This window comes from Wickerhamomyces anomalus (assembly GCF_001661255.1).
Source record: "Wickerhamomyces anomalus NRRL Y-366-8 unplaced genomic scaffold WICANscaffold_3, whole genome shotgun sequence".
NCBI classification, from domain to species: domain Eukaryota; kingdom Fungi; phylum Ascomycota; class Saccharomycetes; order Phaffomycetales; family Wickerhamomycetaceae; genus Hansenula; species Hansenula anomala.
In genome coordinates this window covers 225,470-248,450 of record NW_017567112.1, presented here as the reverse complement: position 1 = coordinate 248,450, position 22,981 = coordinate 225,470, and the positions used below count along the sequence as shown (strand labels likewise).

Genomic DNA, 22,981 nt, shown 5'->3' with positions numbered 1-22,981 from the left:
AAGTAAGATTGGAGGCTAACTGGGCTCAGTTGATTTTTGGAATCTTCATAACAAAACCAACTGTGGTTCAATAGGCTGAAAAGCTGGTCTTCATCTTCAGATACGAGTTCTTGATCTTCTTCTGATCTGTAGGTGCTAGCCAATGTCTCCAAATGTTCCACTATGGTTATGACACCTCCAACGTTATACTCTGTGAGATTTGGTGTCTTTTTTGATGATGCAAAGCTGTTCAATCTTTTGAGATACGTAGCAACACCGTACAAAAACGCTCTTTTTTCCTCATTTGACGTGAGAATATAGTCCAATGGATTTAAACTGACTATGGACATGATAATTTAGATGTCTTGAAGGAGCCAATACTAGTATGTTTGGTCTTTGATCTCAAGTTTTCGGTTAACTAGTTGGTCAAGTTTTGATTTTTGATGTTTCAATGTCCTAGAAAAAAAACGAGATTTGGTAATTACATCAGAACGCCTCTATCATTTACAACAACTTTATGAAGGTTTAACTATGAGTTTTTGGAACCAGTCAAACGAAGATGCATTCCCTGAATCGCCACGGGTCCCTGATCTTTCCAGAGGCGCCTGCTTGAACCCAAAGGGCTTGCGAGCATTCCTGAAGTTGTCAAGAGCCAATACAGATGATGTGATAAAGCAACGGTTGAACTCATTGTTGAATGATATGAAACACACCAAGGCTGATATATGCAATAATTTCACAGACTCCATACTGTTTCAAAGCTGGAGAGACCGTTTAGGTGCTATAGAGTTTTGTGATAAAGAAAGTGTCAATTTGGAAAAAGCTATTGAATCTAATCAAGAACCTGAATTACAAGAAAAATATGTTGATCCAAGAATAGACCCTTATGCTGCTAGAGAATTCAAAGAGCTTAAAGAGTCTAAATACAAGCAACTAAAAGAACTACAGCACTGGGTCCATAATGAAAAACTAGTCGAAGATATCATTCAATCAAGAAGTGTTGAAATATTGAGCGATAATTGTGGTATGTCAGACTGGACACAACAATTCAAAGACTGGACAAACTCTTTGAAATGAGAGAAATACAAAACTGTACATAGTATTTTATTGTCCTAATGAATTATTTTTTACGATAAGTATACACATTTAGTCATCTTCCATATCACTTAGTCCAACTTCTTGCATTGCACGTAAACCTTGATAAGGTGCTTCTTTAACTTCAACACCATCCATGACAAAGTCTCTGTCCAGTTTCGAAAGATCAAGATCTTTCAACTCTTGTAAATTAGTATCAATGTCTCTAGTTATACGACGAACAGCCTTGATTAATGCAGGAGAGTTGATTGCCTCCACTTCTTGGAAAAAACTTTCCAAATCTGTTAAAAATTCATTCAATGACATATAATTGTTTTTCACACTTTTGTCATTAATTTGTGAAAGATTCAATGATTGTGTTTCTAAGTCCATTAGAAATCTTGATGAATCAATTTTGTTAATCTTGGTCAACAACAACCGTATTAAAGTGTTATGAGGGAAATAAGCACATTGCAATTGTTCTTTAAAAACTTGGTCTAATAATAATCTTTCTTGCTCTCTCAATTCCACAGCTTGTGCTAATCCTTGTAGCTGATCAATATCTTGTAACAACGTTTTACAAAATTCAGATTTTGGTTCCAATTCCTCAGGATTACCACTTGTATAACCCGTTGGATCTGTTCTTCTGACCAATGGTGCACCTCTTTTCATTTCTCTCTTCATGCACCAATATTTGGTTAATTGCTGTGCAACATTTTCCTCATCTTGTATTTTCAATTTTTTCAAGAACACACTGATGACTGTAATGAAATAATTTGGAGGAATTGGTGTGCCTCTTGAAGTTTTCCATTTCTTATTTACAGATTTTTTTTCTTTGGAAATCTTGAGGACATTTGTGGATTGATTTTGATTCAAAGTACTATAGTATAATCTTGTTTTTTCAATCCCACTTTTAATATCAACTTGTTCATTATAACCTTGTGGGGAATGTCTATGACAATACGAATGCATTGATGATTTATCCAAGACAGCTCCTTGTACACCCTTTTTCATCTCCATGAAAAGACCAGCTCTTCTAGCACAAGTTGGATGGAACGCAGTAAAACAATTCTTGTTAGCACATTGAATACATGCACCCATTTTTTGTTTACATATGTAACAATTCAATTTCCATCTCCCCTTGGGTATAACATCAAATCCTTCAACGGGCTCCATATGACCAGCACTTGCAAACCAAAGTTCAGGGATCCATAATGCACAGAGGACGTGACTCCAAAGTCCATTATCAGTTTGTTTAAAAGCACCTGTTGTAGAGGGACAAAACAGACATTTCACTTTCCGTTTTTTGGAAATCATACAACGTCGACAAAGCCATTGACCTTCAGGAATGAAGATAACCCCATAACAATCTTGATGTACTGCAATATCGCAACCATCACAGAAAATAATTGCATTTGAATTATCACATTCTGATTCGTTGCAAACTGCACAACGTTGATCCTCTTCAGGAGAAAACCCAATACCATCATCTGCACCATAAAGTTTAGTGTGGTTTATTGCAGCGCTTGTCTTTAAACTCAACTCAGAATTTGATGAATAAGTCTTTCTTATTTTAGGTGGGATTTTTTTTTCAAGATAATACCATTCATTTTCCAAAATTGTTATAGCAATCTCGAAAATTTCATGGCTTATCTGTTTTGAATCAATTTTAGAATTAATATATGCTAGGAAATAATTATCTTGTTCATCCATGTCATAAGTCGATTTAAAATTTATTTGATTTGATGAAATTGATTCAAAGAATGGATTGTTTTGTTCCCTTTTAGCGAACTGATCATTTTCACGAATATACGTTTCTGGATTTTGTGACATTGAGTGTTCTTTGTAGCCAAGTTTGATTATATTTTTGGGTATTTTACTATTGTCATTTGGTAATATTTCTTTTGGGATTTGTTTGAATTCTGGTTTTTTCAAACCTTGGATTCTAGGATGATTTGATTTTAGTTCATTTGGATCAATTTCATTCAAAAGCAACGGGAGTGCTAAATCTTCATCAAGATCGGGATAATAATCTTTGAAATGACGCTCTTCTCTAGGTTTTGATGGATCATGATGGATACTATGATTGTTATTTATGGGTTGTGTTAGTGTAGGCGGTATTGACGCGGCTCTTTCTTTCCGTTGAGATATCAGCAGAGACCTAGCATTGGCCTTGCGGTTACCTCCCTTTGGGGTACCATTGGCGCTCATCTTAAAGGCGTTGGTTCTGCTTTGAGAGTTGATTCACTTTGTTGATACACATTGTTTCTTTGGTACAGTCAAATTTTGAAAACCGCGTCTGGTGAAAAAAAAATTGCAAAACGAATTCGCGAAGGCTACAAAGGTTGTCATAAAAATTTCGTTCAATTCGTTGGAAACAATAATAATCTATATATTTAACCCATCCCAGTTCGCATCAGTTTTGTGATCTTTTAAGAACTCATTCACATCAAAATCCAATTCATGTTGTTGGTTATCACTTCCAAACGTTTGGATATTTGCAGGTGAATTTTGATAAGAACTTTCATTATTTCCTTGAGGTACAGGGTTTTGATCTGGTAATTTCTCCAATTCCTCAATCTTGGCTACTAGATCAGCTAATCTTTCATCTTGAGATTTCATAACTTTGTGCAGATGTATTAAGTATTCCACTGTTTTGTTTATAATGACTGATTTACTTGGTTTAATTTCCTTCCCATCGGAATCCACTAGTAGTAATGAAGGTGGAACAATAACACCCAGTTCTTTTATTCTTTCTTTGATTAAATCTCTTCTTCTTCTCTCCACTTGGTTGTGAAACTCTCTTCTGCGGCGTAGTTTATCCTCCTTGGTGAGTTGTTGTTTTGGGCCAGAGCTTGTTGCAGGTGATAATCCTTGAGACCGAACACTTGGTGATTTGAAGGTATCAAAAGATGAAGGATACGGACTTAATTGATCATTTATAGACCCTGGACTGTTGATGGATGAGATATCTGGTATTTGACGGGATGCCGTATTGTTGCTAAAAGACATTGGTTTTTGAGATGGTGAGAAATATTGGGAGTTTAATGTGGATTGATGTTGTTGTGGAGACGCCACTGATTCCAAAGTATCATATACTGAGTTCTTTCTTGAAGAAACAAATGAAGTTGACAGATGGTTTGGATTAGTGTATGGTGAGTTGACTGGGGATAGATAACTATTGTTATGGAAGGAGTTTTGTACGTTTGAAGGGTCATTGTGTGTTAGTGAACCACTGTGTAATTGAGTTGGGTTCAGATGGGTAGTTCCATGAGACCCTTGATGTAGATTATGACTGTTGTTGATGTTATTGTTGTTTGGATTACCAGTCGTGAAATCTAGTAATTCATTCTCAGGAATTGTGGAGGATGCATCGTTGTTGATATTGAATGAAAAGTCGTCTAGGTTAATTTTCCCGCTGTTGAAGTTCAAGTACTCGTCTGTCATTGTCTTAGCCAATTGTGTTCAAGTACCTCTGTGTATGTCTATTATGAGTGAGTCTTTGTTTGTTCTCGTTGGTGCTTTGGTTTGAAAATGTGGTTTATTTTCGTATTTTCTCAAAGCAGCAGCCTCTCTGATCCTTGACTTCCCAATAAGGCAATATCAGGGAAGATCTGCGAATAGTGCTCAAAATGCACCCGCGAATTCTTTTAAAAGACAAATCGACATCAACATCAAAATTAATACGTACTTGCTCAAGAACAAAATCAACAATTGGTAATTTACAATAACAATGGCTGACACCGGTGAAGGAAGCTTAAGAGCCCAATGGGATAGATGGACATCCACACACAATACGAACTCTGGTGGTGCTTTAAATGAAGGGGCAAAGACTTTGTTTTCAGGTTGGGCAGAAACATTGAATAACACTGCAAATGACGTTTATAACAGATTACCATTAACACAGAGTGATGCTCAAGAAGTAAATAATCAAGAGCCAGAATGGTTTACTTTATCGAGATTTGAAAGATTAATGGGTTTCATTGCTTGTTTATTAGGTTCTATCGCTTGTTTCACCATATCATTTTTCTTATTCCCAGTATTGGCATTAAAACCTAGGAAATTTGGCTTGTTATGGTCATTGGGTTCATTATTATTTGTTATATCGTTTGGTTTGTTGCAAGGTCCAATGGCGTACATAAGACATTTAACTTCTGCTCAAAGATTACCATTCACAATATTTTTTTTCGGTTCAGTTTTTGCCACTATTTATTTCAGTGCTTTCATGAAATCCACAATCTTGACGTTAATTTTCAGTTTGATTGAAATTTTTGCAGTCATCTATTATACTGTCAGTTATTTCCCATTTGGTGTCCAGGGTTTAAGAATGGCCACCGCTGTTGGAGCAAGACAAGTTGGTAGCTTAGTGGGATTTTAAAACATTACAGCAATTGCATATTTATGACTAACGAACACTCCATAAAACATGTCTCAATTCAGGATTGAAATATGATACTACTTGTACAATATTATACTTAACATAGTGTATTACCATGGTAGCATTTCTCATTTAACCAGTTTCACTTAAAACAGCGCAAACCTCTCGACTCAAAAGGAAAATCAAAACACAAACGTCTTTATCACCAACATCTACACCTTAACATCACCTTCTGGAACCTTCTATTGAACCCTTTATCTCCATTATTCCCTTATAATGCTTCAACTCCAGCCAAAAGATACCCTGTTCAATCTCGAGTTTTGTGTGGCACCGGCCAAAAAGCCCACACCTAAACCAAAAATTCGCGAATTTCGATGTTGTTGATCTGTTGCCACCGAATTTATAAAGATCAAAATTCAACACTTACTTCCACTTTTACAATTACTAAGAACCCATAACAAAACTTGAAAACTTCACGTTCCCAAATATCAATTGACTTATAATCTCGATTATAATCACATATCCATTGAATTTATCCAAGGAAAGTCGAAGTTTAAAAGATGGTTAAAGAAGAAAAGAAGCCTTTGTTAGACGCTTCAGGAGCTGATCAAACTAAAGAAGATGCTACTGCCACTGCAATCTTGAGAAGAAAGAAGAAGGATAATGGTAAGTTACTGATCAATCTTTATTCAATTGAATATTTTGTACTAACAATTTAAAAGCATTACTCGTTGATGACGCCGTCAATGATGATAACTCTGTTATCGCAATGACTTCAAATACTATGGAAAAATTACAACTTTTCCGTGGTGATACTGTTTTAGTCAAAGGTAAAAAGAGAAAAGATACCGTTTTGATTGTTCTTGTTGATGATGACATTGATGATGGTGCAGTTCGTATCAATCGTGTTGTTCGTAATAACTTGAGAGTTAGATTAGGTGATATTGTTACTGTCCACCCATGTCCAGATATTAAATACGCTTCAAGAATTTCAGTCTTACCAATTGCTGATACCGTTGAAGGTTTAACTGGTTCTTTGTTCGATGTTTATTTAAAACCTTACTTTGTTGAAGCTTACAGACCAGTTAGAAAAGGTGATCATTTCGTTGTTCGTGGTGGTATGAGACAAGTTGAATTCAAAGTTGTTGAAGTTGAACCAGCTGAATTTGCTATCGTTGCACAAGATACCATTATTCATTGTGAAGGTGAACCAATCAACAGAGAAGATGAAGAAAACAACATCAATGAAGTTGGTTATGATGATATTGGTGGTTGTCGTAAACAAATGGCTCAAATTAGAGAATTGGTTGAATTACCGTTAAGACACCCTCAATTATTCAAAAGTATCGGTATTAAGCCACCAAAAGGTATTTTGATGTATGGTCCACCAGGTACTGGTAAAACATTAATGGCCAGAGCTGTTGCCAATGAAACTGGTGCTTTCTTCTTTTTAATAAATGGTCCAGAAGTTATGTCCAAAATGGCGGGTGAATCAGAATCTAATTTAAGAAAAGCATTTGAAGAAGCTGAAAAGAATGCTCCTTCTATTATCTTCATTGATGAAATTGATTCTATCGCTCCAAAGAGAGATAAGACCAATGGTGAAGTTGAAAGAAGAGTTGTCTCACAATTGTTGACTTTAATGGATGGTATGAAGGCAAGATCAAATGTTGTTGTTATTGCTGCTACAAATCGTCCAAACTCTATAGATCCAGCTTTAAGAAGATTTGGTAGATTTGATCGTGAAGTTGATATCGGTATTCCAGATGCTACTGGTAGATTAGAAGTCTTGAGAATCCATACTAAAAACATGAAATTAGCTGATGGTGTTGATTTAGAAACCATTGCAGCTGAAACACATGGTTATGTTGGTGCTGATATTGCTTCATTATGTTCAGAAGCTGCTATGCAACAAATCCGTGAAAAGATGGACCTGATTGATTTAGATGAAGAGGAAATAGATGCTGAAATTCTAGATTCATTAGGTGTTACTATGGAAAACTTCAGATTTGCATTAGGTAACTCTAATCCATCTGCATTACGTGAAACTGTTGTTGAAAGTGTCAATGTTACTTGGGATGATATTGGTGGTTTGGACCACATTAAAGATGAATTGAAAGAAACTGTTGAATATCCTGTTTTACATCCAGATCAATATACCAAGTTTGGTTTGGCCCCATCAAAAGGTGTGTTATTCTTTGGTCCACCAGGTACTGGTAAAACATTATTGGCTAAAGCTGTTGCCACCGAAGTTTCAGCAAATTTCATTTCCGTTAAAGGTCCAGAATTATTAAGTATGTACTTTGGTGAATCAGAATCAAATATCCGTGATATTTTTGATAAAGCTAGAGCTGCTGCTCCAACAGTTGTTTTCTTGGATGAATTGGATTCTATTGCCAAGGCTAGAGGTAATTCAATGGGTGATGCTGGTGGTGCTTCAGATCGTGTTGTTAATCAATTGTTGACTGAAATGGATGGTATGAATGCTAAAAAGAATGTTTTCGTTGTTGGTGCCACCAATAGACCAGATCAAATTGATCCAGCCATTTTAAGACCAGGTCGTTTAGATCAATTGATTTATGTTCCATTACCAGATGAACCTGCACGTTTATCAATTTTGAAAGCTCAATTAAGAAACACCCCATTAGAACCAGGTTTAGATTTAGGTCAAATTGCTAAAACTACACATGGTTTCTCTGGTGCTGATTTGTCATATATTGTTCAAAGATCTGCTAAATTTGCCATTAAAGATTCTATTGAAGCTCATAGACGTGCAAATGCTGAAAAAGAAGCTAAAGTCAAGAGTGAAGAAGGTGATGTTGAAATGAAGGAAGAAGTTGAAGAAGAAGAAGAAGAAGACTTGGTTCCATTTATCACTAAAGCTCATTTCGAAGAAGCTATGAAGACTGCTAAACGTTCAGTCAGTGATGCTGAGTTACGTCGTTATGAAGCCTATGCTCAACAAATACAAGCTTCAAGAGGTCAATATACCAACTTCAAATTCGGTGATTCAGCAGGTGACGGATCAACCATTCCACCAGCTAATCAAAATGCAGGTGCTGCTAATTTTGGTGCTGCTGAAGAAGATGATGATCTTTACTCTTAGAACCTAGAATGATTTTTTCTTTATAATATTGATTCTAATACTTACGTTGTGTTTTCCAAAAATTGTTGTAGAACTACATGTTTTTAGTCATTATTATTACTTTGTGTTTCCTTATACACTTGTCCCTAAAATATCCCATAAAATGTCATAATATCATAATCCCAATTATTAAATAAATATAATTTAACCTTTCAAAAAGCTCTAGTAATTCTTCCAGCATTTGCTAATAAAGAAGTTCTTGGTTTCTCTAATTGATTAATAGGAAGATTGTTAGATGAAACTTGAGATTGTTGATAGTATGATTGTTGGTTGTTATCATTTGAAGATCTTAATCTCAATGGACGATAACCAGTCTTTTGAGGTTGTTGTTGTTGTTCCATCACCACTGGTTCTCTCAACATATTATTTATAGAATGTGAAGATTGAGTATTTATACTGCTTAAAGTGGATCTTGAAGAAGAGGAAGACATTAAAGATGGAACAGAGCTTGCAGATGATGAATTACTAACACATTTTGGAGCAACTAATGAAGCTAATCTTGTTGAAGATGGTGTTGTTGAAATGAAGTGTTTTTGTCTTGTTAATAAATCATTTTCTGCAACTTTCTTGAGTTTTGCCTTGATTGGTATGAGGAAAAATGATAAAGAATTGTATAAATCTTGTGAAGTTATTGATAAGTCCCAATTCAAATATTCTAATAGTTCACGTTCAATTGTGTTGACTTCTTGAATTGATAATAGACCATCAGTATAAGCAGCCCAGTGTTTATTTATTGGAGAAGAGTCATTTAATGATTTAGCAGCCAAGATTAAACAACCTAAAAAGATTCTATGTCTTGTTGTTTCAATACCATAAACATTTGAAGGCAAAATGGCTCGTAGTCTAGCCAAATAAACCAATGTTGACATTAAGGTTGGGGTTTGAACATTGGAATGTTTTATCAAACGACGAATGAACTCAAATAGTTGAACTGGTTGTGAATAGGCATCTGGTGAATTTGGTGGAGATGGATAGCTTGAGGATAATGTTGGTTTGACTTTGATGACTGAGTATGTTGTATCAACCAAGTACTGAACCATCTCAGAGTTGACTGACTTCTTGTTGAAGTGGTATAAAGCTTCTTTATCTGTCATATTATAGAAATGAATGTGGTATTAAATGATTGTGGAACGACAGTTTTGTTGAAAATGAATGAAAACTTGCTTTTATTTCAAATGAAGGTTTTTCCAATGGATATTTGTTTGTTTATATTCTATCAAACAAATATCAAACGCGATGGAAAATTCTTTGTGCTTAATCTTGAGGATTGTTGAGGCTTTGGGTACCTGAATGGAGAGAATGTGAAACAAGCTTGAATCTGCCTTCGAAAGTTAAAAAAATGAGTGATTGAAAATATTCAAAGTGTTTGTTTGGATTAATGATTGTGGGTGCCTCTGCTATTTCAATCAACAAACAACAAGTTGTTATTTGGAAAGGATTCCAATTTGTTTTATAACATTTTCTTCATGTTCCTGCGAAAAAAAAATATCAATAAAATTAAGGTCCAGCCATTTTGGGTCATAAACATTATGTTGCTCAAACCGGAAAAGGGATGGCGTGTGACGCGAAAAATATCAATTTTTTACGCGTCTCGAGGCAGTTAACCTCAAAAACACAACATGAACAAGGGAAAGTGGTGGGCGTGGAGTGTATCAAAAGAGAATCCTTAGTCTATCAATCAGCAATTGAATTTACTTATACTCGAGTTAATAGATTCAACAGTAACCAATCACGTTAATTTCACCTTTTCAACTTAACGTGTCAATTTTCACATCAGTTTTGGGTAACTAATCCAAACACCTGTATCTGGTTTTGGTTCAACGGTCTTTCAAATGCATAAACATCCCGCATTTAAAAATGCAAGAAAAACACGAACATGTTCTCAAACCAGCACAAATTGTTTGTTTATTGTCTGAGTTTTAATCGATTGTTTCTGGTACATGACACTCTAGGCATGGAGTGGCATAAATGAACCACATGAAAAAAGAGCACACAGCACCTAAGGTAAAGGAATACTGAAAGTCATAGAAACCACTAGCAAACTATTGACACGTATTCTTCAATTGGATTCATATTCTCTGTAATCTCCAGCCTGACCATTTGCTACCTCTTCAAGTTTTGTTCTCGGAGATAAAAAATTGGTTGGCTGGCTCGCTGGTCCCTTGAAAATTAAACCAGCTGTAGCTAAATCAATATCTATCATAACCATTACATCCTTTCGGCTTCATCCTGTTTTCCCTTCCATGTCTTGTCTATGCTTTTGCTCCACCATCACAAACCACCAGCTTTTAGTGGGACTTTTTTATGTGTGTCTACGCGAAGGAGAGTAGCTGATACGAGCTTTGGCTGGTAACTCCTGTCATGTCAAAAAAAAACCAGCGCGTCTTCCACTCATCGTCGATCCAGCTTCTGAGCACAGAAAGCTGATTACAGACAAGAGATTCAATAGGCATGAATAATGAAAGGGCGTGAAGAGCCTACAATTTATTTGCCATTCAGAGTAATAGAACAAGAATGCGTTTTTGGCGTGTTCCGAATCGTATTTTGATGGTTTCGTGGATGTTAATGAAAAATTACATAGACGAGCCATTAACTTTGCAAGTTCACCATACAACCGTCAACTGATACAGGTAACAGATTAATTGATCTTAATTCTTTCTATTAATCTATGTTCAAGTCTATCATTATCTAATTATCTATTTTTACACCATAACCACCACCACCTGGTGTATTGATTTGAACTCTGTCTCCAGCATTGATGTTGATGATCTCTTTTGGACCCATTCTGGTTGCGATGAAACTTCCATCTTTCTGTTTTCTAAACCAAATGTTCAAACCTTTGGCACCATCTTCACCTCCATTCATACCATATGGTGCAAAAACTCTTCTTTCAGACAAGATTGAAACCCTCAATGGAATTCTAGCTTCAATCTCTCTAACAGCACCGTTACCACCTTTTACTAACCCGTCACCACCAGAACCTTTTCTAATACACCATTGACTGACAAGAACAGGTGTTCTCCATTCAATGATTTCAATATCAGTTGTTCTAGTATTGGTACAATGGACATTACAAGCATCAACAGTTTCACCGCCCCATGGTCCGGCGCCAGCACCACCTCCAATAGCTTCTGCAAATGTGAAACCTTGTAAACGTTCACCAGTAATTGGATCCTTACCACCTGTACCAAATCCAAAACTATTAGCACAACCTTGTGAAGCTGCACAAATACCAAATGCTTTCAATAAAACATCTGTAATTCTTTGACCAGCAATGGTTGAACCACAAATTGCCACAAATCCACTTGGATTTAAGATGGTGTTTTCTGGAATATATATCTTACATGGTGTCAAACAACCTTGATTCAGTGGGATATCCATGTCAATCAAACAACGTAAAACATAAATAACACATGAATGTGTAATTGCCTCTGGGGTATTCATTGGGCCATAAACTTCAGGTCCTGTTCCTGTAAAATCGAAAAATGCTTCACCTTTTTCACCATCAATTGTTATTTCTAACTGAACAGGTGTACCATCATCAAAATAATCAATAGCTTTCAGTTTTCCACCTTTATGTAAAAGAGCTTGTTTCTTGAAGAAATCACGAATGGCTAACTCTGAATTTTGTCTAATTGCCTTCATATAGTATTGAACCACTAATTTACCATATTCTTCAAATAAAGCTTGCATTAATAAAGTACCACGTTGATTTGCACTAATTTGAGCTTTTAAATCACTCAAATTATTGTGTAAATTTCTAGTAGCGCTACTTCCTGGGTATTTGGCAGGTTCTTCAAAAATCCTCTTTATGCCTTTTTCATCAAATTTACCACCACTAACCAATTTGAAACTCTTTATGGAGACACCTTCTTGCCATAATTCTTTACTATTTGGAATCATAGCAGTTACACCAATCCCACCAATATCTTGATGATGCCCTCTCGATGCAACATAAAAGACAATTTCATCTTGGAAGAAAACTGGAGTAATAACGGTAATATCAGGTAAATGAGTACCACCAGCTTCTGGGTGATTACTAACAAGGACATCACCAGGTTTCAATTTCCCTAGCCATAAATCATGTTGATATTGAATAGCATATTGCATAGAACCAAGATGGACAGGGATATGAGGAGCATTTGCAACTAATCCACCATCTGGACCAAATATAGCACATGAAAAATCTAATCTTTCTTTGATTGAAGTACTCACACTGGTTCTTTGTAAGGTTCTACCCATTTGTTCAGCTATTGACATAAATCTATGACCAAAGACACTTAATAAGATTGGATCAGCTTGTTCCAATGGTGTATCAGAACTGATTTCTTCCTTGAGAGTTGTTTGTGAATCTGAATCGACTGTGATAACAATATGGTTTGAAAGTATTGTGGCCGTTGTGTTCGGCTCTAACAACAAAGTCTGGGTTTCATCAATGATTAAAGCAGGTCCAGCAATGATGGAGCCAGGTGATAGATCTTTTAGATGAAAAACTTTTGATTCTAATTGTCCCGATTCAAAATTAACAAGTTGAGTTGTTGATGGAACTGGTGTGGTTTTTGTAATTTTTGACAATTCATCATTGATGGCAACTTTAGCATTTGATTCATTTGTATTTATGATGGATTTAACAATTATGGAATCAATAATGATTGGAGTTTGTAGTGTAAAACCGAATTCTCTTTCATGTTGTTTCAAAAATTTAGCCTCGAAGTCGGTGTTCAAAAAATCATCTTCATCAGCCTCCACTGCAAATAAAGTGTTTGAATTTCTATATTTCAAGTTCAAAGAAATTTTAGTCTTTAATTTGATCCTTGATGAATCTATTAATTGTGGTTCTAATTCAGTTTTAGCTTTTTGTTCCAATCCCTTACAAGCATCCAAAACATTTTGTAGAGATTCTTGATTCAAATCACCTTTGAAAGGCTCCCTAAACTCAGTACTATTATCAGCTAAAGTCATACCATAAGCAGACAAGATTGAGGAATATTTATGGATGATGATTCTATTGATCCCTAGATTCTTAGCAATAGCACAACAGTGTTGACCACCAGCACCACCAAAAGATGTCAAGTCATGTTCCTTTGTAGCAAAACCTCTAGCTTCAGTGACTTCTCTTATACTTCTTGACATTGTTTCATTTGCAACTTTTAAAAATCCCAAAGCAACTTGTTGTGGTGTAAAGTTTTTACCAGTGTCTTTATTAATCACTTTAGTTAATTCAATGAATTTTTCAGTAGTTGTTTGATCATCTAATGGTTCATCTGCATTTGGTCCAAAGATATTTGGGAATTGAGATTTAACTAATCTACCAAGGAACAAATTAGCATCAGTAATGGTCAAAGGACCACCTTTCTTATAACAAGCAGGACCCGGATGAGCAGAAGCAGATTCAGGACCAGCATGGAATAATCCATTTTCCCATTTCAAGATAGATCCACCACCTGCAGCAACGGTATGAATCTGTAATTGTGGAGCAAATATTTCAATCCCAGCAGTATTATTTTCATAATCAACTTCTAATTGACCACCAAATCTACAAACATCAGTTGAGGTACCACCCATATCAAATCCTATAACAGGTTTGGATTCATAAGCAGTCTGTGAAAATCCAACAACACCACCTGCAGGGCCCGACAAAATTGCATTCAATCCACTAAATTTGGAAGCTGAGCATAACCCACCGTCACTTTTCATAAACTCTACTCTTGGTTTATTACTGAATGAACTTAAAAAGTTATCAATATATTTTTGAACGTGTGGTGTTAAGTAGGCATCAATACTTGCAGAGTTACCTCTGTTTAAAATCCCAATAATTGGTGAGATTTCCGAAGATAGAGTAACATATTTGAATCCAATTTTTAGTGCGATATCCTTCACCATTTTTTCATGCTTGTTGTAAACAAATGAATGTGCAAACGCAATTGCTAGATTTCTGTAACCTTTGGAATATAATCCTTCTAGATCACTGGTTGTCTTTTCCACGTTCAATGGTTTGATTATCCTTATTATGGAACCAGAATCTGTCAAGCGTAAGTTAGGATCAGAGCTAACGTCGACTTCCTGTTGATTTGGATCATCACTTGAAGTTTCGATGGTGATTCTTTCTTCAACTTGTAAAACTTCATCATATAAAGGAGCAGGCTTCTTTATATGTAGATTGAACAATTCAGGTCTTGCTTGAGTACCAATTTTCAAAACATCATGGAAATCTTGAGTGGTAACATAAACAAATTTTTCACCTTTACGTTCAAGAAGGGCATTAGTTGCAACTGTTGTACCCATTTTAATCCATTCGATTAGATTACCATCTAACTTTGAACCTTTTGGGATCTCTTTCCCAGTGAATGACTCCAAGATTCTTCTAATCCCTTCAGTTGGTGCATCGTTATAGTTACTTGGATCCACTGAAAGTAGTTTAAACACTATTTCACCTTTGTTTGGGATATTTGCCCATATATCAGTGAAAGTTCCACCTCTATCTGTGAAATTTTGTTAGATCAAAACTAAGAGGTAGAAAGGTATCTGGGTACTAACCAATAGATATCTGAACTCTAGACATGTTTTCAATTGATGTTATAACACAATATGAGGTACACAATGAATGTTTAGCGCATAGTGGAAGACGACAACTTATAAATCATCACGATCTCATCGATCAAAGCGTCCTTCCTCACAACAATACGCATTTATGACTTATCTCAACTGTTTTTTTTTCTTCGTTATTGCAAAGTCCGCTGTGGCGTCAAATCTCTATTCACTGGGATTTCCAAATTGGGTGCCGGCAATTGGTGGAACGCCTTTAACGGTCTTTTTGAAAGCTTGATGAAGATTAGCTCAGGGTCTTGGTTAACTACGACAAGCTTTATGGCCCATGGGTCTGTCTGTGTGGTGGTTCGTGGTTCTTGGTTGAGACTGTCTTTGTTGAGCTCCTCTACGTTGTTGAAGTGTTAGTATCCCTATTGTTCAGGGTATGTATCGTGTTTACCTATAAGCGATCTCTCAAGAAACTGGAAATCTTATCTAAAACCAAAGCTCTCTTCTCAAGGTGGGCACTATGGTTAGCTCCCTCAACTTCAAGCAATTCAGAGTCCTTGACTAAACTATGTATCAATTGAGACTGTTTTGGAGGGCATATCCAATCCTTATCCCCCACTATAATCAAAGTTGGAACATTCAACTGCTTCAATCCTTCTCTATAATCAAAGTATTTCTCCTGTTCAGAATACAATTCATTATGACTCTGTGCTCTATATTTGGTCTTTAGAGCAGACTTCAAGCCCTGGTTAGCATCATAGGTCTCTGAATACAATGGCAACATTGCAAAGATGGTTAATCTAAACTCTTCATCGCTATCAAAAGATGAAAACACTTTTCTCAACATTTCAACAGAGACATTTGGAGCTTTATCTAATCTTTTTTCCAAAACCTTAAAAGCATCAGCTTCATGATGATGAGAAGGTGCTGTACCTCTTAAAACCAAGGCTTTAAGTGAGTTTGGATACGTTATCGCATACTGCTGAGCTATAAATCCACCAAAACTACCACCTATAATGATGACCTTATCCTTCGTGAAATGTTGTCTTAGCTCTTCAATATCGTCCACAATTCTCTTGAACGTAAACGGTGGAGTAAATGAACTGTTCCCATGTCCTCTAAAGTCAAAACTTAAAACTCTGTACCCACTTAAGGCCAATTCTTTGTAAACTGAATGATCAGACTCTTTACTGCCAAAACCTCTCCCTCCATGAAGCGTAATTATCAAATCACCCAACCCTTCACCTTCTAGTAAATACTCCAACTCTGCGCCCCCAATGTTAACTCTTCCTAGCATCTTCAACTACTTACCGTTCCACCTACACTAAACATTCGTACTATTCAAAACTCCGTTTCATGGTTTATTTGTACAACGCGAAACGGCTGCTCGTTCTCTTTTGCGGACTTGATATGCAGAACTGAAATCATTGTTATCGTCGATGTCGCAATTTCTGATAAAACAGTGGCTTTTGGGTATAAAAAATTATGACTGTTGAGACCATCAGATTGTATTTAAAGAAGCGATGAGATGTTGATTAAGATTTAAGCCCATCTGAAGTTAATGGAATAATTATCAGTCAAAACCATGCTTGAAAAATTGAATTTTTTCAAAAGTGATAAGAAGGGCTCAAATGAAGGGTTCGACAGCACCACAGAAACCAAAAAGAAGCATCATACTTTACAATGGTATGAACCAGGTACCACAAAGAAAGAGAAACTACTGATCTTTAAACTTGATTTCTTTCTTCTTACTTATGCCTGTGCTGCCTTCTTTTTGAAATATCTTGATCAAACAAACGTTAGTAATGCCTATGTCTCGGGTATGAAAGAAGACTTGAATATGAATAAAGATCAACTGTCTTGGATGAACACTTATTTCAACATTGGTATCATTGTGGGATCTATTCCAAGTACCATGTTGGTCTCATACATCCGTCCTAGATTATATCTACCTGCAATGGATGCTCTTTGGTCATTATGTGTGTTGTTTGTTTATAAATGTAACAAGGTGGAACAAATTTATGCACTTAGATTCTTGATGGGGTTCTTTGAATCTTCTGCTAACCCAGCTACTCACTTCCTTATTGGTGCTTGGTATAAGAAGAGTGAAATCTTACGTCGTTCAGCATTCTTTGTTATTTCTGGTGTCATTGGTCAAGCTATTTCTGGTTTCATTCAAGGTGGGTTATATCAACATATGAATGGTGTTCGTGGTCTAAGTGCTTGGAGATGGTTGTTCATTTTTGATGCTATACTAGGTATACCAGTTATTTTATATGGTTTGTTTGCTATTCCAGATACTCCTCAAACCACAAAGGCTTTCTACTTGAACGAATGGGAAAGAAAACGTTGTGTTGAAAGAATTGATGAAGATGGTAGAACTCCAACAGGTAAATGGGATATGACAATCTTTAAAAGAATTTTTGGTTCATGGCAATTTTATGTCTTTATAGTGGCTTACTCATTATGGTCATTAACTGGTGGTAATTATGTTATGCAATTTTACACTCTTTACTTGAAATATACTGGTGATTATACAATTCCTCAAGTCAACTACATGCCAACATCAATGAGTTGTGTTAATTTGGTGTGTATGTTATCATCTGGTATTGTCTCTGATTTGATTGGTAAAAGATGGCCATTTTTATTGTTTGTTGGGACAATCTTGATCTTTACATATAGTGTTATGCTGAGCTCTGGAGCGTCGCATCATTTAAGATTAGCTGCTTATACTATGACTGGTGCGTATGGTTGTTTCACTCCTGTTCTTGCTGGTTGGTGTAATATCTCTTGTGGTGGTGATCAACATTTAAGAGCCGCTACACAAGCTTCAATGATTGTTGTTGGTCAAATTGTTGTTACTCCATTCCAACAAGAGCTTTTCCCATCAAGTGATGCGCCATTTTATAGAAAGACTAAAGGATTTGCTTATGGGTTAGCGTTTGTGATTTGTTTAACTTTCTGGACTGTGGTTGTTATCCCAATGGTTGAGAGTCACTTTGAGAAGAAGAAGCAAAAAAATGATAGCCCAGTTGAACTAGATTCACAGATTGATAATTCCACTGATTCTTTAAGTGACGAAAGAGTTAAGAGTATACATGTTCAAAATACGGGAAAGGATGAAGGTCGTGCTAATGCTGTTTGAATATAAGGTTTTATTTTGGTTTACGTATAATGCTGATTAGTTAAGTATAACGATGATTTGATTTTAAGACATTGCAGTAATGTATTGATCGCGATGGTGGGTAGTTCTTATCAGCACTTTTTTTAACAGAGTACGTTCTTATATTTCTAATCTTTTCTAACTATACAATTACTTCCATTAAGTTCAATTTCTAAATTCACATCTCTTATTAATAATTAAAACAACCACTAGATTTCTAGTAATTGGTTTCTCAAAATAATAGGTTTCCAAAAAGACTCTAAGAGTCAAATCATCAATCAACTTAAGATTTCATAATACAGAGAAATATAATTTATCTTTGTAACACCCTATTGATGTTGAATTTGTCCTCAACCATATATCTATCCTAGCATCTCAACAACACAACCTTTAAACCCCTTCAGAACCTCTCGCTCCTCTCTATTCACCTCTAAAACCATACTTTTGTTGAATACTAGATCATATCAGATCATGAACTAGTTTCTCATCCCTTTCCTAGTAACCATACGCTACATCAAATTCAATATTACCACTGTGCACACCCAGTAACACTAAATATTATATGAGCTTGGCACCTTATAATATAGAGAAGTTGAGGCATACGCAATAAGGTGTTGATGAATCAAGTTCTTATTGACACGTATATTTTGGCGGATTTAAATAGGTGTAAGAAATTGATGTGTCTTAAGCTTACATTACATTTGTTGATTTGAACTCAATATAGTGTAGGCTAAGTCACATAAGCTGTTGCTTTCTTATGTCAATGTATACCTTTTATATTATATAGTACGTATTCATTCAACCAACCAAACTTGACATCGACTTCGCGAAGATTGATGCCAGTCAAATAGAGTTTAGATCATGACTGAAAGCCAAGATCAACGCAGTCGTAAATTAGATCAATGTTTACATTTCATCAAACTTTATCAAAATAAGCATCTAAAATCACCTATAACGTTCAAACATCATATATATTACAATACAAAAAAGTTAATGTTCATGTTATGAATATCTCTAGTAATCCTCTTTCTTTATAGTTGAGTATCTGGGAAGTAAAAGAAGGCCAATGCAACAATCGCATAAGTACCAATCAGCATCGCACCTTCTAACCAATTACTTTCACCATCCAAAATCAAATAATTGGCAATCAAAACACTAACAAATAAAACTGCGGTTTCAAAAGTTGAAAAGTACAAAGTCATTGGAACATCAATAATCCAACCAACCAAAACCATGAATGGTGTGACAAATAAGGCAATTTGTAAAGAAGAACCAACAGCAACACCAATGGCTAAATCCATCTTGTCTTTAATGGCAACAACAACAGCAGTGACATGTTCAGCAGCGTTACCAACGATTGGGATAACAATCAACCCAATAAAAGTCTTTGATAATCCACTAGTTTCAACAATGTCATCAATTGAACCAACTAAATAATCTGCACATATGGAAACAACAATTGTGACAATAAACAAAAGTGAAATTGCTGAAAATGAGGACAATTCAGCGTAGTTTTCATATTTAGGGGAACCTGCTGCAGCATTTTGATGTTGTAATCTTGCTTCTTCTTCTTCATCACTATCACAAAAATCTTCAAAAATAGCTTTATGAGTTTTCAATTGGAATAATAAAAACAAAATATAGATAACCAATAACACAATTGAAGCACCTCTTGATAATGCTAAGATTTTTTCATCATTTGATGCTTGATCTTTTTGTGGCAGTGAAGCATGGAATGCAGCAGGAATTAATAAACCAGCAGTGGCTAAAGCCATTAAAGAACTCATTGTTTGAGCAACTGTTTGATTAAAAGCTTGTTGTAGTCTATTATAACCACCAGCAATGAAACAACAACCTAGCACCAATAACAAATTTGATAGAATTGAACCTAGCATTGAAGCTTGAACGATTCTAATTTGATTCTCTCTTAACGCAATTATGGAAACAATCAATTCCACAGCATTACCAAAAGTAGCATTCAAGAGACCACCTAAAGTTTCACCAACATGACATGATAAATCTTCAGTTGCAAAAGCTAATAAAGAAGCTAATGGGATGATTGCCAAAAAATTCAAAATGAAAACTGAAGTGGAAGACCAACCCAACTTACCAGCAATGATACCTAATGGGACAAACACTAGTAGGAAATTGACTGGTGAAGATTTTAAAGTCACAGTTGCCACATGAGCAACATTTTTCAAAACTGAACGAGGTGTATATTGATGCTGTTGATGTTGATGTTCTTGTTCGCCCAATAATGGGGTGTTTGAAGATGGGAGGCTCATTATTTTCAGATACCTGTTCCTGTTCCTGCTTGTACACACAGGCTAACTATTGGTTGTAGAGCTTCTTTCAGGGCAAAGTAACGTTCAGGGTCCAACCAAAAAAAGCTATTTTGCAATAAAATCAAGGCAGTGCTCAAGCTAGTTTAGCGCGACAACTTTCAGCCAATTCGGTGCTTCTCTAGTACTCTCTGACTGCACCAGTGATGAAGACAGTTGCAATTGAGAATATACAAATTGTTAAATCAACAAATTCCAAGGAAAAAGTGGAAGAGTTGGAATTGAGCCTTTTAAATTGAATTCTCGAGGCTGCTATTCAATTTGAAATTCTCTTTTTTTTTGTTTTTATTTTTTTCTCCGGTGACGTTGGCACATTTCTGGATTGGGCCAAAATGAAATTGATTCAAACTACAACATGATTTAATGTTAACCTATATTAATACTCCTAACTCTTCCCTATGTAAAACCCAATCCAAATGTAAATAAAACGAATGAAACAGCAAAAAATGCCACTAGCGTTAATTGCGGTGACGTTTGATAATTTGATGTAATACAATAATGAACAAAACTTGTAATAATCCCAACTGGAACAACAACCTCCACTATGAAATTATCTATATTGTTATAATAATAAATTTCTAACCAGGAGAATAAACTATCATCCAAATCAGGAACATAAATGAAAGTGATTGACAAGATTAAAGAGATCCCAATCTCATAAAAAGATGAAATTATTGACCATGCAATGATTTCTAGAATTGAAATTAATGGTGATTTTGAAGGGTTTGGTGGTGATATTAAATTATTAAGTGAAGTGAATGAAACAACTGAACCATAATTGGTATGGACTGGTGTAAGATTTGGTGTTTTAGAATGGTCATTGTTGTATGAAGTACTTGGGTTTAAAAACTCAATTGAATCTGAATTATAATCCACAACTAATGTATTATTGTTATTGTTGATTTGATCTGATTTTAACAGATAATCATTCTCATTTAATGAAGATTCACCAATGTTATTCACAGGAGAATAAACATTTTTCTTGATGTATGAATTTCTCCGTACTTGAATACAATTTGATAATGTTGATTTCTGTCTAACCAATTCACTAATATTTTCATTCGATTGCTGACGAGTAACTTCAATTTGTGCATAATCCAAAGGTTGGAACCAAATAATTCGAATCTCACCGTAAAGATAAATCGAATGATTAATCAAATTATAAATTGCTCCAAATAAATAACTTTCCCTTTTAACAAGGTTCCAATTTGAAAAAGTTTGTTCAATCTCTGTCTTTTGTGGATATGCTAATAATAGTAATGCTAAGAATTCAATGATAACTTTCAAGTTATAGAAATGACGGAAATATTTAGAACCAATATTAACAAGTGATGAACTTAATGTTGCCAATATAAAAGTTCTAACATATTCTAATGAACATGGGGAAAATGATTTTGGGTGATGAATAATCTGTATGAATAATGAGCTTGAAATAAATAAAGAATCAACAACTAATATTGGTATCAAAAGGACCAAGATATCCTTGATTCTTTTGTACTGCAATGACATATGTACGCTCTATGATGTGCTCGTTTGTTGTTTTATGAATGCAACTGATCCCTTTGATCTGAATATGAGAAAACTATCTCTCTTTAAAATAAACTAAATGCCAATGTTGATCTCCCCTTTTCAGTTTTTTCGAGGAGTCATAATTAAATATAATCCAGTTCCAAAAGTTACACTTTGATTCTATTAATTAACCTCTCCAGTTATCAAAAAAAGCCCATACAATGTACCTTATTCATTAGAAAATTTTTTGATCTAAAATAACAATAAATTAGTGCAAATCACGTGCTCTGCTAATAGTGTCTTTACCAATTTTGCACAGTTGGTTTAGTCAGCGACAAACCTCGTCAACGAAAAGCGCAAGTGGTTTAGCGGTAAAATTCAAAGTTGCCATCTTTGAGCCCCCGGTTCGACTCCGGGCTTGCGCATTTTTTTGGTATTCTTTTTGGACAAAATTACATTAAGATGCATAGTCCTTTTGATGCTAAAGATTTAACTGTGATCGCATATGCTGATGATGTTAATTTGCTAGTTAAGTCAAAGGAGGAATTGGAAAAAATCACAACCAATTTTCAGATTTATGAAGATGTTTCAAATATGAAAATTAATTTAGACAAGTCAAATATAGTTACATTGAGAAGATGGATGGAAAATGAATATAAAGAAGAGTATAAAGATAATGCTATAAAGGTCACACCATTGGAAAAAGCATCTGCAATAAAATTTTTAGGTATCTCAATTAATGGAGAAAGTAACTGGGAAGAAATATTTGGAAAAATTCAGAAGCAATTATGGTACCCACTTTTAGCTGATGTCCCTTTGAATATAAGAGCTGAATTGATGAATATCTACATCAT

At 35.3% G+C, this 22,981-nt stretch overlaps 12 protein-coding genes and 1 non-coding gene across 13 annotated transcripts; 6 read left to right on the top strand and 7 right to left on the bottom strand.

Moving 5' to 3' along the window:
* Window positions 1-510: 510 nt before the first annotated feature.
* On the top strand, window positions 511-1,056 carry MIX23 (Mix23p; the record flags this gene model as incomplete). Its single annotated transcript, XM_019183332.1, has 1 exon — window positions 511-1,056. The coding sequence occupies one exon, from the start codon at window positions 511-513 to the stop codon at window positions 1,054-1,056; it is 546 nt and encodes a 181-aa protein (XP_019038836.1).
* A 69-nt stretch (window positions 1,057-1,125) lies between these two features.
* On the bottom strand, window positions 1,126-3,264 carry NTO1 (Nto1p; the record flags this gene model as incomplete). The annotated part of the gene is made up of 1 exon (XM_019183331.1): window positions 1,126-3,264. The coding sequence occupies one exon, from the start codon at window positions 3,262-3,264 to the stop codon at window positions 1,126-1,128; it is 2,139 nt and encodes a 712-aa protein (XP_019038835.1).
* A 177-nt stretch (window positions 3,265-3,441) lies between these two features.
* Window positions 3,442-4,500, bottom strand: RTG3 (Rtg3p; the record flags this gene model as incomplete). The annotated part of the gene is made up of 1 exon (XM_019184692.1): window positions 3,442-4,500. One exon carries the CDS (start codon window positions 4,498-4,500, stop codon window positions 3,442-3,444), a length of 1,059 nt encoding a protein of 352 aa, XP_019038834.1.
* Window positions 4,501-4,786: 286 nt separating this feature from the next.
* Window positions 4,787-5,431, top strand: SFT2 (Sft2p; the record flags this gene model as incomplete). The annotated part of the gene is made up of 1 exon (XM_019181832.1): window positions 4,787-5,431. One exon carries the CDS (start codon window positions 4,787-4,789, stop codon window positions 5,429-5,431), a length of 645 nt encoding a protein of 214 aa, XP_019038833.1.
* Window positions 5,432-5,991: 560 nt separating this feature from the next.
* Window positions 5,992-8,537, top strand: CDC48 (AAA family ATPase CDC48; the record flags this gene model as incomplete). Its single annotated transcript, XM_019183330.1, has 2 exons — window positions 5,992-6,097; window positions 6,154-8,537. 2 exons carry the CDS (start codon window positions 5,992-5,994, stop codon window positions 8,535-8,537), a joined length of 2,490 nt encoding a protein of 829 aa, XP_019038832.1.
* Window positions 8,538-8,980: 443 nt separating this feature from the next.
* Window positions 8,981-9,670, bottom strand: WICANDRAFT_17598 (cyclin PCL2; the record flags this gene model as incomplete). The annotated part of the gene is made up of 1 exon (XM_019180752.1): window positions 8,981-9,670. A coding segment is annotated over one exon (690 nt), but the record flags the coding sequence as incomplete, so codon positions are not given.
* Window positions 9,671-11,264: 1,594 nt separating this feature from the next.
* WICANDRAFT_62210 (uncharacterized protein) lies at window positions 11,265-15,138 on the bottom strand (the record flags this gene model as incomplete). The annotated part of the gene is made up of 2 exons (XM_019183329.1): window positions 11,265-15,058; window positions 15,114-15,138. The coding sequence occupies 2 exons, from the start codon at window positions 15,136-15,138 to the stop codon at window positions 11,265-11,267; spliced, it is 3,819 nt and encodes a 1,272-aa protein (XP_019038830.1).
* Window positions 15,139-15,564: 426 nt separating this feature from the next.
* On the bottom strand, window positions 15,565-16,410 carry WICANDRAFT_29937 (alpha/beta fold hydrolase; the record flags this gene model as incomplete). Its single annotated transcript, XM_019181668.1, has 1 exon — window positions 15,565-16,410. The coding sequence occupies one exon, from the start codon at window positions 16,408-16,410 to the stop codon at window positions 15,565-15,567; it is 846 nt and encodes a 281-aa protein (XP_019038829.1).
* Window positions 16,411-16,698: 288 nt separating this feature from the next.
* Window positions 16,699-18,258, top strand: WICANDRAFT_62208 (uncharacterized protein; the record flags this gene model as incomplete). The annotated part of the gene is made up of 1 exon (XM_019183328.1): window positions 16,699-18,258. The coding sequence occupies one exon, from the start codon at window positions 16,699-16,701 to the stop codon at window positions 18,256-18,258; it is 1,560 nt and encodes a 519-aa protein (XP_019038828.1).
* A 1,049-nt stretch (window positions 18,259-19,307) lies between these two features.
* On the bottom strand, window positions 19,308-20,561 carry VCX1 (Vcx1p; the record flags this gene model as incomplete). The annotated part of the gene is made up of 1 exon (XM_019181782.1): window positions 19,308-20,561. One exon carries the CDS (start codon window positions 20,559-20,561, stop codon window positions 19,308-19,310), a length of 1,254 nt encoding a protein of 417 aa, XP_019038827.1.
* Window positions 20,562-21,014: 453 nt separating this feature from the next.
* Window positions 21,015-22,127, bottom strand: AIT1 (Ait1p; the record flags this gene model as incomplete). Its single annotated transcript, XM_019183327.1, has 1 exon — window positions 21,015-22,127. One exon carries the CDS (start codon window positions 22,125-22,127, stop codon window positions 21,015-21,017), a length of 1,113 nt encoding a protein of 370 aa, XP_019038826.1.
* A 354-nt stretch (window positions 22,128-22,481) lies between these two features.
* WICANDRAFT_t75 lies at window positions 22,482-22,552 on the top strand. Its single transcript has one exon. It is a non-coding gene; the product is annotated as a tRNA-Gly (tRNA).
* A 37-nt stretch (window positions 22,553-22,589) lies between these two features.
* Window positions 22,590-22,965, top strand: WICANDRAFT_62205 (uncharacterized protein; the record flags this gene model as incomplete). Its single annotated transcript, XM_019183326.1, has 2 exons — window positions 22,590-22,875; window positions 22,955-22,965. 2 exons carry the CDS (start codon window positions 22,590-22,592, stop codon window positions 22,963-22,965), a joined length of 297 nt encoding a protein of 98 aa, XP_019038825.1.
* Window positions 22,966-22,981: the final 16 nt, after the last annotated feature.